This window comes from Balaenoptera ricei, chromosome 11 (assembly GCF_028023285.1).
Source record: "Balaenoptera ricei isolate mBalRic1 chromosome 11, mBalRic1.hap2, whole genome shotgun sequence".
In the NCBI taxonomy this organism is placed as follows: domain Eukaryota; kingdom Metazoa; phylum Chordata; class Mammalia; order Artiodactyla; family Balaenopteridae; genus Balaenoptera; species Balaenoptera ricei.
This window is the reverse complement of record NC_082649.1, coordinates 3,085,550-3,101,757: the sequence shown is the minus strand read 5'-3', so window position 1 is coordinate 3,101,757 and position 16,208 is coordinate 3,085,550. Positions and strand designations below refer to the sequence as shown.

The following is a 16,208-nucleotide window of genomic DNA, read 5'->3' as shown; positions in this document are numbered from 1 at the left end:
ACAAGTTATCTTCACATTTCTTTTCCTGCCCTAGTCACGTAACACCCCCTCCCTGTCTCCTCCCATCTATGGATGGAATGTCACTGGCTGTGCTAGACGATGAGGTTAAGAACATCTGGTCCTTCTGAAGAGTCTTCACTGCACATCACTCACATCACTCTCCATGATACCCAGAAAGCCCTTCAACATCACCCAGGTGGATGATGGGTGCCAATACTTTAACTGGCTCAAAATCATTTCACCCTTTCTTAACCCATCTTTTTTGCGTGTTCCTGTGGCAGCACACCACACACGGGACACGTTACTTAAGCCAATCACCGGTGTCTTCAGGGTCCTGGACATTATTGCTTATCCTAGTCTATTTTTAATCTCCCTGTTATATGTTTATCTCCCCCACCTCCCTTCATCAAAGCCTCTGTATTTCTCATGTTCTTTTAAATTTATGATGGAAATGGTCTGCTACTTTTGAGACCATTTTTCAAGAAAATCTTTTCAAGAAAAACCACTGATAAAATGGCTAAAGGTACAAAATTTCTTATTCCACTCCTTATAACATTTCCAACTCTTCCATGACTGCTATTAGGCTCCAAATCCTTAAGTTCCCAATCGCCTACAATGTAGAGGCCCAAAGTGGACTCTAGGCCTGAAAATTACTGACATCACCTCGTCTCCCCTAACTACAGCACACATACACAGAGGCTTGTAAATCCAAGAAGCAAGTTGTTTAAAAAGAAAATAACTACACATTTAAGTCATTTGGTATTTAACTTTTATGAAGCCCTCAGATTGTTCTGCTGTACTTGTTTTAAAATTTGATTTAATTTCAGACAGAGAAAAGTTGCCAACTAGTATAAAGAGATTCTAGATACACTTCACCCAGACTGTCCAAATGTTAGCATTAATTTGCTTTATCCTTCTTTCTCTCTCTATATGTATATACCACTGAAATACATATTTGTTATATACCATTTTTTGATTAACAGTTGTGTTTTTATGACTTAAAATTACTCACGTCAAAATACGCAGCAAACATATCATCAGATTCTGTAAACATATCGGGTGCCAAAAGCTTCTTCTGAGATGAACCTTAATGGAAATTAGCATTAATATTTGAAAAATGAAGAGATACAAATTGAAACACAAATAATAAATCAATGGAAAATCACTAACAGCAATTCAAACTTTTTTTTCCTCTTGCACATCCGTTTTTCACCAATACCCAACTTAAAATCACTTTGTAACACTAAGACATATAAAGCTATCCACTTTTTACTGAGAATGCACTTCAGAAAGTTGAAAGACTTAATATCGATACTTCCACTAACGTTGAATTAATATGCTAATAACTAAGCAACGATTAGGTATTACAAGGGAAGCTCCTCTCTAAACTGCAATTTCTCTCAGAAGGTTAGCACCCCGCACTATGAATACAGATCTACGTATTTCTCTCCTAAAACGCCTAATAACCCCATTAAAACACTGGGCAAAAGAATAAATGTAAGGAGCTCCTAGAAAAAAAGAATGCAAGGGCTTTAATCATATGAACACATGCCTGATCTCATACGCCCATCTCAAACGCAAATTAAAATCACAATGAAATACCATCCTATGAGACTGGCTAAAAATCTAAAAGTATGACAACATTCTGTTAACAAGGCCCTGGATAAAAAGCCCTCAGACATTGCTTGTGGGATGGCAAAACTGTACAACCTTTACAGGGGGGAATTTGGAAGTATACAGCAAAATGACATATTCATTCAGACCCAGCAATCCCACTTCTAAGAAACCATTCCAAAGACACAGTAACAAGCAGAAAAAAACGACTTAATGCACAACGCTATTATCATTAATGCTCCAATCAACAGCCAAACATCTACCATTAGAAGACTAACTGAATAAACTGGCGCACTCATCACACTGGAGTAATATGCAGCTGTGAAAAGGAATGAAGGTCACTTCATACAGATGAGTATAATTTTTTGTGTGCATGTGTAGACAGAATATAAACACATGCACATATGAAAGATGTTTTAATGATTTTTTAAAAACCCAAAATATTCCTAAAAATCAAAAGCAAATGAAAATAAGCCTAAACCAAATCAAACTGGTGATATAACCATACAGAGGAGAACTACTTCAAAAAACTTTAAAACAAACACAGGTTTGTATACATCTTGAAATATAACCTAAGGACAAAACCATTACATTTTCAAACTGCATTCAGTACATTTAATACTGACAATCGCAGTGATAACTCTGCGTATGAAAGTTTCAAAATAACCTAAGTAACTGTGTTTATTAGGAACCAAGTTTTTCTACTGTAAAAGAGAGAAATACAAAGTCAAGAAAGTTAATAAAAACCCTGTAATCTCGAATTTGAATTGGCAAATCAGTATGAACTCCTCCTTTCCAAAAATGTATGCATTTCCTAGTTTGGTCCACTGAAAAGGCCCATCAGTAACGGGCATCCCTAAGTGCCCTGTAGTCTCCAAGCGGCATTTCCTACTAAGTGGAACCAAGGATCCCTGCAACAATAACTGATTCTGCTCTGGGGCAAGATGCACACAAGGTGAGCCTATGATGTCTTACTGCCTTGAACAGGAGTCAGCAAACTACAGACTGGGCCGAATTTGCCCCTTGCTTGTTCCTGTATGGCCCTGACACGTGAACACCACATGAACTTCAGCCCATCCAGTGTTTTGGGAACGTGGCCATGCTCATCCAGCTGTGCTGGCCCAGCCGCTCTGCACGAGAGCAGAGCTCAGCAGTTGGACCAGAGAAAAAAGTCTAAAATAATTACAAAAGCCTAAAATATTGAATATTTTACAGAAAGCCCCTGTCCTAGAAAGTAAAACAGCCATGTTAAATAAATACTGCAGGGTTTGCCTCAAAAAGACACCAGAAACCCATTTAAAAGGGGCTCCCTGGGGCTTCCCTGGTGGTGCAGTGGTTGAGAATCCGCCTGCCAATGCAGGGGACACGGGTTCGAGCCCTGGTCTGGGAAGATCCCACATGCCGTGGAGCGACTGGGCCCGTGAGCCACAATTACTGAGCCTGCGCGCCTGGAGCCTGTGCTCCGCAACAAGAGAGGCCGCGATAGTGAGAGGCCCGCGCACCGCGATGAAGAGTGGCCCCCGCTTGCCACAACTAGAGAAAGCCCTCGCACAGAAACGAAGACCCAACACAGCCAAAAATAAATATGAAAATAAGTTAAAAAAAAAAAAAGACCTAAAGAAGAAATACATGGCGAGTATCTTTCTTTAGTTCCTAAATTCATTTATTTAAAAAAAAAAAAAAAAAAAAAAAGGGGGGGGGCTCCCTCCTCGGATGAAGAGAGAACAATCTAAGCTTCAAAAAGAAAAATGGCAGCAGTGGATCCAAACACAAGAGCATAATGACACCAAATAATAAAAACCCAACAAAAAAACCAAAATTTCACTGGTCACCTCTGGAGGTTGCTCAGGCACCAACTCTATGCTATGCTAAAAACTGGTCAATAAGCGAAAATAATCAAGTATTTAACCTGCCTTTCCTATATGAACTATATTGTGGGGTAACCAAAGAATGGAAACCTCCTCTTTTACAAAATTAGAGCTAATAATTCAAAAGTAATGATAGAGATTTTAAAAATCACCACTTTGGAAACCCTGCTGCCCCCAATGAAATAACGGATCTAAGCAGGGACCATCAACGGCCGCTAAAAGCGTGAGGCGGACACCTGAACAGAAACTTCAGTGGAGTATCTTACCTAACACACCACCTCAGTGCCAGTAAAAACAGGACAGCCACACCACACCGCACGTGCCGCCAGATGTGATGTAAGAGTACATACCGCCAGTTAATGAAGCATTCTTGCGAAAAAAATTAAACCGACACCTATTCAAGTCTCTAACACTAACTACTGGTTTTCAAGAAATACAGAGGAGAGAGGAAATAAATAATACAAGAATGTGGCCAGACAAAATCAGAGTAGAAAAGTTCACAGGACACAGGCCCTAGCACCTTCAGAAGTAAAGGGGGCGTCGGGGGGCGGGGGACAGACCACACCACAGTGAGAAAACTATTAAAAAAGAGACTTCAGAGATGTATACCCCAAACATAACGTGTATCTTATTTGGATTCTGACTCAAACCAACCAACTTTAGACATCAGATATCTAAAAATTATCAATTTTATCAAATGTAAGTAATGTTTTTTAAAAGGTCCTTATCTAGCAGATACAAACTGAAGTATTCCCAGATGAAATCAAATCATGGCTGGGATTTGCCTGAAAATAGCCCAGCAAGCCAAACCAAAGGCAGTGAACACGCATGTGGGGCTCAGGGCGACACTCAGGTCATGCTTATAGCTTTCCTAGTCCCCCTCCCGTCCCCATCCCGTCCCCATCCCCAAATAACCTCTCTCCTTATGAAGTAACAGGGGTGCAAATTCAGAGAAAAGCATGGTCGAAACAAAACTGTAACTGACTCACCATTATTCTGTTCGACTGTCATGAGATTATGCTTGGCTTTGACTGAGGCCTCAAACGTATCAACATTCTCCCGTTCATACTCCTTGACGTCGGCAGCTACCCTTTCCAGAATGTCCTCAGGAGAGGGAGAGCGGGTGCGAGTGCTGCTCTGGGGGCTGCTGGGCTCAGACGGCACGGACATGTTGCTGTCCTCAGCAAGGTATTTGTACTTCTGCGGTAACGACACAGAGTATTACTGTCACAACATCTGGTGCTAAGAGGGCCTGAACTGAAAAGTTAAGTGTCGAGGAATGCTAAAAAAGTTTTAAAGGTATTGAAGTCTTAACTGAATTAGATCCACAATCCCTTATATGTAATTCCAAATCCACAAAACTGAACGCTTTCCTATGTCTGGTGCACATTCATGAGGCGGCAAGACCTGCGCTGCAGAGACGTGGCGCTCTGAGCGGTCTGAGCTTCCCCAGCGTGAACGTGACGCGCCTCGCTCACTGCAAAACTCTCCTAGGGGCTGATAATGGGGTGCTGTGCTAGACCCCACTGTTGGGGCAAAGGAACATACATATATGCACCACATTACCTTTCTAAAATTCACATATTTCTGAGTTCTGAAGCACATCTGGCCCCAAAGGTTGGAGATAAGGGATTGTGGACCTGGGTAAGAACAAAAAAAGATTCAACCAAGTCTTTAGGGATATCAGTTTAATACCAGTTTCATCAGTGCCCCACAAAGGTAAGTTTCCTATGGAATTCTAGTTATGCCCTACATACTCAGGTGATTCAAATTCCTTCCCTCACTCTGAAATGCTGTGGTTGCCCTCTCTGTTTACCCAAGCTGCTACGACTGTCCTTTCCTTGTCTGCTGTCCTCCTAACAGCACCCAAGCATGTTTCATATCTTCCAGAATTCTTCCTCTCAGCTCCATCACTCACCCCCATCACATGATGGTGACAGAAGGCGCTTTACAGGGACCACCATCCTCCAAGGTTGGAGTGGCCAGGCCTCATCTCAGGATGGCAGGGGGAACCAGCAGCCTTCCCAGGCAGCTCACCTTACCATTAGGCCTGAGTCTGACACCCTTTCCCACCCAATCCCTGCATCGCTCGGCTCTCAAGGAGTCTTACAATTATTGAGATGTTCCATTTAAACATTCACATCTGCATTAGAAAATGTGCCATTTTATAAGGCATTAAAAAATCTTTTCCACATATTAACAGGTTATTTATAAATTTGTGCTAAAGGAAATTCCTCCTATTTATACTCACTTATGAGGGTTTTCTTGTTCATCAACTTAAAAAAAAAAAAAGAAAGCAAACTCCAAATTTTGTCTTATAAAAGAGGTTTATATCAGAATCCCATGTATAACAAAAAAGATTAACTATTTCAATTTTATTAAGGAGCCACCTTCCTTTCAAGACCTATTCAATTGCTACTACTGTCACTGCATTGTCAAGGTAAAAATCCTTAATTTTGTTAAAATAGTGGTGAAGGAGTGTTGATCAAAATGTTACTGAAACCATGTACCTGAACAATGGCCTGCCTTTGTATTCTTCTCTGTTCTATCAAGGCTTCTTCATCTTCCTCCTCAACATCAAAGTCTTCAAGGCTTAGAAAAAATTACACACACATCCGTGTAATTAACTTCAAACATAGAGACTCCAAAAGCATTACGTTTATACATTTAAAGAAATAAAAGCTGGAAAATGTAGGTCATCAGTACATTTGAGCAAAAATCTTAAGCCACCCCACTCTATCCTTGCTTTTAAACTATCCTGGTTTGGAATCCTGGCAAGTAATTTAACCTTCTATGTCTCATTTTTCTCCTCACCTGTTTCACAGCACAGAGACTGGGAACAAAAGAAAGATGCCTAAGTTTAAAAGTCATCACTAGCTGTGCCCTGTAGTAAAGTCATTTCACCTCTGCAGCCCTTGTTCTCACACCTATACAACAAGAGGGGGGCTGGGACACACTAGTAAACTGCTACCTTTTCTGGGTCACAGAAGCCTTTGAAAGCTATAGATCCTTTCCCCACCAAAAATGCACAAGTAGACATTTGCATACAATCTGAAGGGAAAGTGGCTCTGCCTCCCAACACTGCCCCTGACCGGTTCAGATGGTACCCCCAGAGAACCCCGCCCTCTTCATGATCCCTCCCAGCGCAGCCTTTTCTACGACCTGCTGGACGTTCACTGCAGAGGTGTAAGCGACCTGCACTCTGAAGGTACCAGGTCTACGCAGGACACTTTCCCTCCACTCAACTTCCTTATCTCCCAGCTCCAACCAGGGCTCCTCAGCGCAAGCGTTGCTAACGTTAGGACAGCGCTGTGTGCTGGGGCGTATCCTATGCACTGCAGGGTGCAGAACAGTGTCCCTGGCCTCCCGCTACTAGGTGACAATAAACAGGTCTTCAGACATCGCCAAAGCGTCCCTGGGAGGCAAATCTCCCCCCGCTGAGAACCACTGCTCTAAATTCGTCTCATTTATTTTTGAGATGTGCCATTTAGACAACGAAGTTTGCATTAAAAAAAATTTCCCCACTATTTTATTAGGCACTGAATATTTCTGCATTTTTCACACTGTAACAGGCATAGCAAGTGTGTATCGTTTACACAAAATGGAAAGTCTAAACTTAGTATAAAAATCCCCCCACCAAAACTGGTAACTGAGATTGGCAGGATACCTCTATGGTTCCTAATGAAAATATAGAAGGAAAGGCTCGTGATAAAGTGACAGCCCATATTCACTCCAGCCAAACCAAAATTCAGACAACCATGACCTCTGTCACATAACCTATAAAACCTGCACAGAAGATGAACTTAAATTCAGGGTCAAATTAATGGATTTGCTTAAAATATTCAGATGGAAATTAAAGATTTCCAAGTCACACAGTGTTTCTCTGATTTGGAAAAAGGAAATTATAGGAAAGTTCCGTTCTTACTTATCATCAGATGAAGATTCCTGCTCAACTTTCATTCCTTCAGAAAGACTTCCTTTAAATTTATCTTCCTTTACTTTGCTTCTGCTCCTACGTCTACGACCACCCCGTGACCGAGACCGCCTTCTCAGGCGTGATCTGCTCCTTCGACCTCTGTCCCTGTTTGAGGAGAAGACAAATTTTAAAGGTCAATTAAAGTTGAGGAGGCTGTGAGTTTGCTGGGCGTAGGGGTAGTACAGGGACTCTCTGTACCTTTCAAAAGCTCAGCTCTGTTGTGAATCCAAAAGTGTTCTAAAAGTCAAATCTTTAAAAACAGTTAGTTAAAATTTTAAAACAAAATTAACATACCATCAGTAAGATTCAGATACCCAGCCTAACTGATGACAACTAAACCATAGCTACTCTTCTTACCAACTACAAAGGGGTGCGAGGGAACTGTCGGGGCAATGGGAACACTCTGTACCTCGATGATGGCAGCTGAGCGACCACACATCTGTCGAAACTCACAACTTTACAACAAAAAGGGTGAATTTTACTTTATGTAAATAATGTCTCAATAAACTTGATTTTTTAAAAGATCACTGCTGAATAAAGTACGGGAAAGACAAAGGTGACAGAAATTCTAAGTCTAATTGATATGGCCCTCAGACATTGTTATAAATACCCTGTTAACCAAACAGAAAGTGACATCAGAGTTCAAGTATGAAGGTGGAAGTTTGTGTCTGAAAGTGCTGTGGGACTCCCAAAAGAAAAGGCTGTGAGTCTACAAAGGGCTGGTAAACTGTTCATGTCACATCTGACCATGTTTATCTCAGATTTCTTCGGAAACCTTACTAAAACAACATTAAAGGGAACAATGACAAAATAAAACCTTCAGTCAAAGACAATGTGAAGAGATGTGACAACAGATACCAATAAAAGCTTGAAACATGCAAACTGGACAGAAAAGTAGTAGCAGATCAAATCTAAATCTTAGTCCAACAGGGACATACAAGGTAAATAAGAAACAAGTCAGTGCCTGCCACAAAGCCCCAGAAAGCCTCAAGATCTGGAGATACCGTATCCTCTGAAGGATGGAGTACGAGGGAAAAGCTAAAGAGAATTGGTTGAAATCCTTTAGGAACAGCTTGACTTGGTATATTCTCCTTTCTGACTCAGTGGAGAATGCCACCAGCCGCCCCTCCCCACACTACCGCAGGAAACCTAATATTCACTTTACAGAGAGGTAGTGGTGGTTGTGAAAACTGGCCCACGGTACCGGAGGGCACTGCACTGGGAAGAGAAGGGTTAAGGGGGGACCCACACTATTTAGGACCGGAACTCTACTGGCAGCCATGTCTTACTCTCCAGCAGATGAGAAGATTCTGGAAAACTCTCAAGCCCAAAAGGAAAGATCTACAGTCACTGATACGCTAATCCGCCACCAATCCACAAGTTCCAGGTTGTCAGAATGGAAGAAAGCTTCCATTTAGCATTCTAAACCAGAATAAAAAAATAAATAAATAAGTACGTAAATAGTCATTTGCGACTTTCCTGGCGGTCCAGTGGTTAGGGTTCTGTACTTCCACGGCAGGGGGCCCAGGTTCCATCCCTGGTCGGGGACCTAAGATCCTGCTCTCATGGAGAGGATAGGCAGATGAATCAGAAGAGGCAGCAAGGAAGGATCCACCTGATCTAGGAAAGTCCTCAAATGAAAAGGCAAACAAGCAGCAAAAGAAACCTGGGTAGAAACAATATATTGGTAAGAGAAGAAAACTATAAAGAACAAAAGCTCCACAAAATAAACTCATTATCATCTTTGACATAAAGATGCTACTTCCATAAAATGAGAGTAAAATGTTCTTAAAAAATAAACAGCCAACAAGGTCTTGGAAATTTAAAAAATTATGAGTGTGCAGAAGGGAGAAAAAAAAAAATCAACAGAAAGGTAAGAAGGTAGATTGAGAAAGCTTCTCAAGACTGAACGTAGAACAAAAGGACAAACATAAAAGATGAGAGAGGACACATTCATGGAAAGAAACAAAATGAGAAGGCAGAGGACTTTGTACCAGATGAAGGAACAAGATAAAACCCCAAAAAAACAACTAAATGAAGTAGAGATAGGCAACCGTCCAGAAAAAGAATTCCGAATAATGATAGTGAAGATGATCCAGGACATCGGAAAAAGAATGGAGGCAAAGATTGAGAAGATGCAAGAAATGTTTAACAAAGGCCTAGAAGAATTAAAGAACAAACACCTAGAAGAATTAAAGAACAAACAGAGACGAACAACACAATAACTGCAATGAAAAATACACTAGAAGGAATCAATAGCAGAATAACTGAGGCAGAACAACGGATAAGTGACCTGGAAGACAGAATGGTGGAATTCACTGCTGTGGAACAGACTAAAGAAAAAAGAATGAAAAGAAATGAAGACAGCCTAAGAGACCTCTGAGATAACATTAAACGCAACAACATTTGCATTATAAGGGTCCCAGAAGGAGAAGAGAGAGAGAGAAAGGACCCGAGAAAATATTTGAAGAGATTATAGTCAAAAACTTCCCTAACATGGGAAAGGAAATAGCCACCCAAGTCCAGGAAGCGCAGAGTGCCAGGCAGGATAAACCCCAGGAGAAACAAACATTATTGAAAGCAACAAGGGAAAAACGACAAATCACATACAAGGGAACTCCCATAAGGTTAACAGCTGACTTCTCAGCAGAAACTCTACAAGCCAGAAGGGAGTGGCATGATATACTTAAAGTGATGAAAGGGAAGAACCTACAACCAAGATTACTCTAACTGCCGAGGATCTCATTCAGATTTGATGGAGAAATCAAAAGCTTTACAGACAAGCAAAAGCTAAGAGAATTCAGCACCACCAAACCAGCTCTACAACAAATGCTAAAGGAACTTCTCTAAGTGGGAAACACAAGAGAAGAAAAGGACCTACAAAAACAAACCCAAAACAATTAAGAAAATGGTCATAGGAACATACATATCGATAATTACCTTAAACGAGAGTGGATTAAATGCTCCAACCAAAAGACACAGGCTCGCTGAATGGATACAAAAACAAGACCCATATATATGCTGTCTACAAGAGACCCACTTCAGACCTAGGGACACAAACAGACTGAAAGTGAGGGGATGGAAAAAGATACTCCATGCAAATGGAAATCAAACGAAAGCTGGAGTAACAATACTCATATCAGATAAAATAGACTTTAAAATAAAGAATGTTACAAGAGACAAGGAAGGACACTACATAATGGTCACGGGATCACTCCGAGAAAACAATTATAAATATACACGTACCCAACATAGGAGCACCTCAATACATAAGGCAACTGTTGACAACTATAAAAGAGAAAATTGACAGTAACACAATAATAGTGGGGGACTTTAACACCTCACTTACACCAATGGACAGATCATCCAGACAGAAAATTAATAAGGAAACACAAACTTTAAATGACACAATAGACCAGATAGATTTAACTTATATTTAAAGGGCATTCCACCCCAAAACAGCAGATTACACTTTCTTCTCAAGTGCACACGGAACATTCTCCAGGACTGATCACATCTTGGGTCACAAATCAAACCTCAGTAAATTTAAGAAAACTGAAATCACATCAAGCATCTTTTCCAACCACAATGCTATGAGATTAGAAATCAATTACAGGGAAAAAAACGTAGAAAACACAAACACATGGAGGCTAAACAATACGTTACTAAATGACTAAGAGATCACTGAAGAAATCAAAGAGGAAATCAAAAAATACCTGGAGACTAATTACAATGAAAACATGATGATCCAAAATCTATGGGATACAGCAAAAGCAGTTCTAAGAGGGAAGTTTATAGCAATACAAGCCTACCTCAAAAAACAAGAAAAATCTCAAATAAACAATCTAACCTTACACCTAAAGAAACTATAGAGAAAGAAGAACAAACAAAACCCAAAGTTAGTAGAAGGAAAGAAATCCTAAAGATCAGATAAGAAATAAATGAAATAGAAACAAAGAAAACAATAGCAAAGATCAATAAAACTAAAAGCTGGTTCTTTGAGAAGATAAACAAAGCCAGACTCATCAAGAAAAACAGAGAGAGGACTCAAATCAATAAAATTAGAAATAAAAAAGAAGTTACAACAGACACCACAGAAATACAAAGCATCCTAAGAGACTACTACAAGCAACTCTATGCCAATAAAATGGACAACCTGGAAGAAATGGACAAATTCTTCAAAAGGTATAACCTTCTAAGACTGAACTAGGAAGAAATGGAAAATATGAACAGACCAATCACAAATAATGAAATTGAAACTGTGATTAAAAATCTTCCAACAAACAAAAGTCCAGGACCAGATGGCTTCACAGGTGAATTCTATCAAACATTTAGAGAAGAGCTAACACTCATCCTTCTCAAACTCTTCCAAAAAATTGCAGAAGAAGGAACACTCCCAAACTCATTCTATGAGGCCACCATCACCCTGATACCAAAACCAGACAAAGATACTACAAAAAAAGAAAATTACAGTCCAATATTACTGATGAATACAGATGCAAAAATCCTCAACAAAATACTAGCAAACAGAATCCAACCACACATTAAAAGGATCATACACCATGATCAAGTGGGATTTATCCCAGGGATGAAAGGATTCTTCAATATACGCAAATCAATCAATGTGATACACCATATTAACAAACTGAAGGAGAAAAACCATATGATCATCTCAATAGATGCAGAAAAAGCTTTTGACAAAATTCAACACCGATTTATGATAAAAACTCTCCAGAAAGTGGGCAAAGAGGGAACCAACCTCAACATAATAAAGACCATATACAAGAAACCCACAGCAAACATCATTCTCAATGGTGAAAAACTGAAAGCATTTCCTCTAAGACCAGGAACAAGACAAGGATGTCCACTCTTGCCACTATTATTCAACATAATAGTTTTGGAAGTCCTAGCTACGGCAATCAGAGAACAACAAGAAATAAAAGGAATACAAATTGGAAAAGAAGAAGTAAAATTGTCACTGTCTGCAGATGACATGATACTATACATAGATAATCCTAAAGATGCCACCAGAAAACTACTAGAGCTAATCAATGAATTTGGTAAAGTTGCAGGATACAAAATTAATGCACAGAAATCTCCTGCATTCCTATACACTAATGATGAAAAATCTGAAAGAGAAATTATGGAAACACTCCCATTTACCATTGCAACAAAAAGAATAAAATATCTAGGAATAAACCTACCTAAGGAGATAAAAGACCTGTACGCAGAAAACTATAAGACACTGATGAAAGAAATCAAAGATGACACAAACAGATGGAGAGATATACCATGTTCTTGGACTGGAAGAATCAATATTGTGAAAGTGACTACACTACCCAAAGCAATCTACAGATTCAATTCAATCCCTATCAAATTACCAGTGGCACTTTTTACAGAACTAGAACAAAAAATCTTAAAATTTGTATGGAGACACAAAAGACCCCAAATAGCCAAAGCAGTCTTGAGGGAAAAAAACGGAGCTGGAGGAATCAGACTATACTACAAAGCTACAGTAATCAAGACAATATGGTACTGGCACCAAAACAGAAATATAGATCAATGGAACAGGATAGAAAGCCCAGAGATAAACCGACATACCTATGGTGAACTAATCAATGGCAAAGGAGGCAAGGATATACAATGGAGAAAAGACAGTCTCTTCAATAAGTGGTGCTGGGAAAACTGGACAGCTACATGTAAAAGAATGAAAGCAGAACACTCCCTAACACCATACACAAAAATAAACTCAAAATGGATTAGAGACCTAAATGTAGGCCCAGACACTATAAAACTCTTAGAGGAAAACATAGGAATAACACTCTCTGACATAAATCACAGCAAGATCTTTTTTGATCCACCTCCTAGAGTAATGGGAATAAAAACAAAAATAAACAAATGGGACCTAATGAAACTTAAAAGCTTTTGCACAGCAAAGGAAACCACAAGCAAAACGAAAATACAACCCTCAGAATGGGAGAAAATATTTGCAAACTAATCAACAAAGGATTAATCTCCAAAATATATAAAAAGCTCATGCAGCTCAATATTAAAAAAACAAACAACCCAATCCAAAAATGGGCAGAAGACCTAAATAGACATTTCTCCAAAGAAGACATACAGATGGCCAAGAAGCACATGAAAAGCTGCTCAACATCACTAATTATTAGAGAAATGCAAATCAAAACTACAATAAGGTATCACCTCACACCAGTTAGAATGGGCATCATCAGAAAATCTACAAACAACAAATGCTGGAGAGGGTGTGGAGAAAAGAGAACCCTCTTGCACTGTTGGTGGGAATGTAAATTGATACAGTCACTATGGAGAACAGTATGGAGGTTCCTTAAAAAACTAAAAATAGAATTACCATATGGCCCAGCAATCCCACTACTGGGCATATACCCAAGAAAACCATAATTCAAAAAGACACATGAACCCCAATGTTCACTGCAGCAGTACTTACAATAGCCAGGTCATGGAAGCAACCTAAATGTCCAATCGACAGACAAATGGATAAAGAAGATGTGGTACATATATACAACGGAATATTACTCAGCCATAAAAAAGAACTAAATTGGGTCATTTGTAGAGACGTGGATGGATCTAGAGACTGTCATACAGAGTGAAGTAAGTCAGAAAGAGAAAAACAAATATCGTATATTAACATATATTATGTGGAACCTAGAAAAACAATACAGATGAACTGGTTTGCAGGGCAGAAACAGAGACACAGATGTAGAGAACAAACGTATGGACATCAAGGGGGGAAAGCGACGGGGGGCGGTGGTGGTGGAGTTTGGGAATAACATAAGAACCTGCTGTATAAAAATAAAATAAAATTAAATTAAAAAAAAAAAAAAAAGATGAGAGGGGGAAGTCAGTGTAACAGTTTATAAGGTCTAATTGGAAAAAACCCAGAAAATAATGGGGGAGAAAGCAAACAAAAACATGAGAAAATTTCCCGGTACAGGCAGCCATAATCTTCCTGCTTTAAAGGGCCTATCTAGTGCCCAGCAAAATAAATGGAAAGAAGGAGCTGCTCATCAAGGCATTATTACAGTGAAATTTTGGAACACAGGACATTTCTTATAAAAAGAGAGAGAAAAAAGCAAGTCCTATAAAGAAACGCCCACTTATCAGAGGAGGACTTCTGAATAGCAATAAGGGAAGCTAGAAATCAGTGGAATAACAATTTAAAAATTCTTAAGAAAATGATCTCAAACTAGAATTCTATTCCTTGATAAATCAGCAATGAGAATAACAGGCATTTTTTAGAGACACAGGTCCCCAAGATTGTCCTTTCTGTTCACTTTCCTCAAAAAGCTATTGGAAATGCATTAGCAAACAAGGAGGTAAAGCACGAAACTGGATACAGGAAACGGAATCACAACGTAAGAGAAGAACAAGGGACTCTGGAAAAGGGAAGCAAATCCTACGCAAACTACCGTCAGCTTGGAGCCAGAAGGCTGGGAGCATGAGAGTCCTCTCTTCCCCTCTCCCACCGACTGCTCGCTCTGGAATGAACGGTATGTATACGATCACAATGATTACATTAACCTCGACCATGTCCATCTGCAAGAAATGTGATGAAACTGGGCAGAACAGAAACGTGTGAGGAACAGTATTAAAAAAACTAATGAAACCAATACATATGGCAGTAACTTAAAAAAATTTAGACAAACACACTGTCAAGGCATTTCCACTTCTGAGAATCTAGTATACAAAAACATTCAAAGATACATACATAAAGACTGGTTTCTACTGCTGTGAGTTAAAAGAGATCTTCACCCAAACAGTCTTTCACGTCTACTGAGGACATCATCTCCAAGTTGTGTTCTTTAGAGGACCAAATACAAGTTCACAGAAAAATCAATACAGAGCTGCAACTATGAAATGACAGGATACTTATTTATTACTCTGTGATCTAGCCTGCTAATTAAAAGAAAAATCATAAGCCTAGCTCATTTAGTATTTATCTCTCTTTAAAACAGAGGGAAAAAAATGTCCTACTTAAAAAAAAAAAAGATTTGTGTTTTTAATGAACACGGATTTATATAAATTTGAAGGAAAACTCTATTAAAGAAAAATCAGTGTGTGTGAAATATCACATGTTGGTAACAGGAAACTATATGGCGTCACAGCTACAATTTTTCAGAGAAAACTGTTCGTTAAGAAAACCTACCAACTGAGCTTCAAAAACAGTCAGAGTTTGATGGATCAAACGGGTATCTTTACCTTCTCCGAGGAGACCGGCTTCTTCTTCTGGGAGATCGGCTCCGTCTGAGGGGGGAGCGGGACCTCCTCCTAACAGGAGATCTACTGGCTCTTCTTCGGGCTGGAGACCACCTACTGATTGGGCTGGCATCTTTTGACCTTTCCCGCCTACTGAGGATGTCATCTCGAGGTCGTGTTCTTAAGGGGACCAAATACAAGTTCAAAGAAGAATAAATCAAATTAGAATAAATGAATTTCTTCTACATGTAAAGAACACTTTAAGAAAGGGCACATTAACCTAAAGTTAGTAAACACAGATTAATATGTTTTTTAACAAAAATTCAGATGATCACAGTGACATCTGGTGTTATAGTAGACACACAATAGAAGGTCTATTTCCTCTGGTCTCACAATTTGAAGAATTATTAAAGATTATTCATATTGTTAAAGCTACTGATTTTAATTTCAGATAAACAAATAAAACTTGCCCAAGTAAGTAATAATATTCCATTCCCTTGGTTTGAAGACTGTTT

At 39.4% G+C, this 16,208-nt stretch overlaps 1 protein-coding gene across 9 annotated transcripts in view; it reads right to left on the bottom strand.

The window, feature by feature from the left end:
• The window catches only part of PRPF4B (pre-mRNA processing factor 4B), a 42,446-nt gene that overhangs the window by 13,918 nt on the left and 12,320 nt on the right, over positions 1-16,208 (bottom strand). For all 9 annotated transcript variants that reach the window (XR_009505622.1, XR_009505624.1, XR_009505625.1 and 6 more), the window contains exons 3-7: positions 15,697-15,873; positions 7,408-7,563; positions 5,993-6,074; positions 4,472-4,682; positions 1,013-1,086 (exon numbers count right to left, since the gene is read on the bottom strand). Coding sequence is in view for 1 of the 9 variants with exons in the window: in XM_059937828.1 (XP_059793811.1) it covers positions 1,013-1,086; positions 4,472-4,682; positions 5,993-6,074; positions 7,408-7,563; positions 15,697-15,873 (700 nt within the window). In the remaining 8 variants the exon portion in view is untranslated. The remainder of the gene's footprint in view (positions 1-1,012; positions 1,087-4,471; positions 4,683-5,992; positions 6,075-7,407; positions 7,564-15,696; positions 15,874-16,208) is intronic.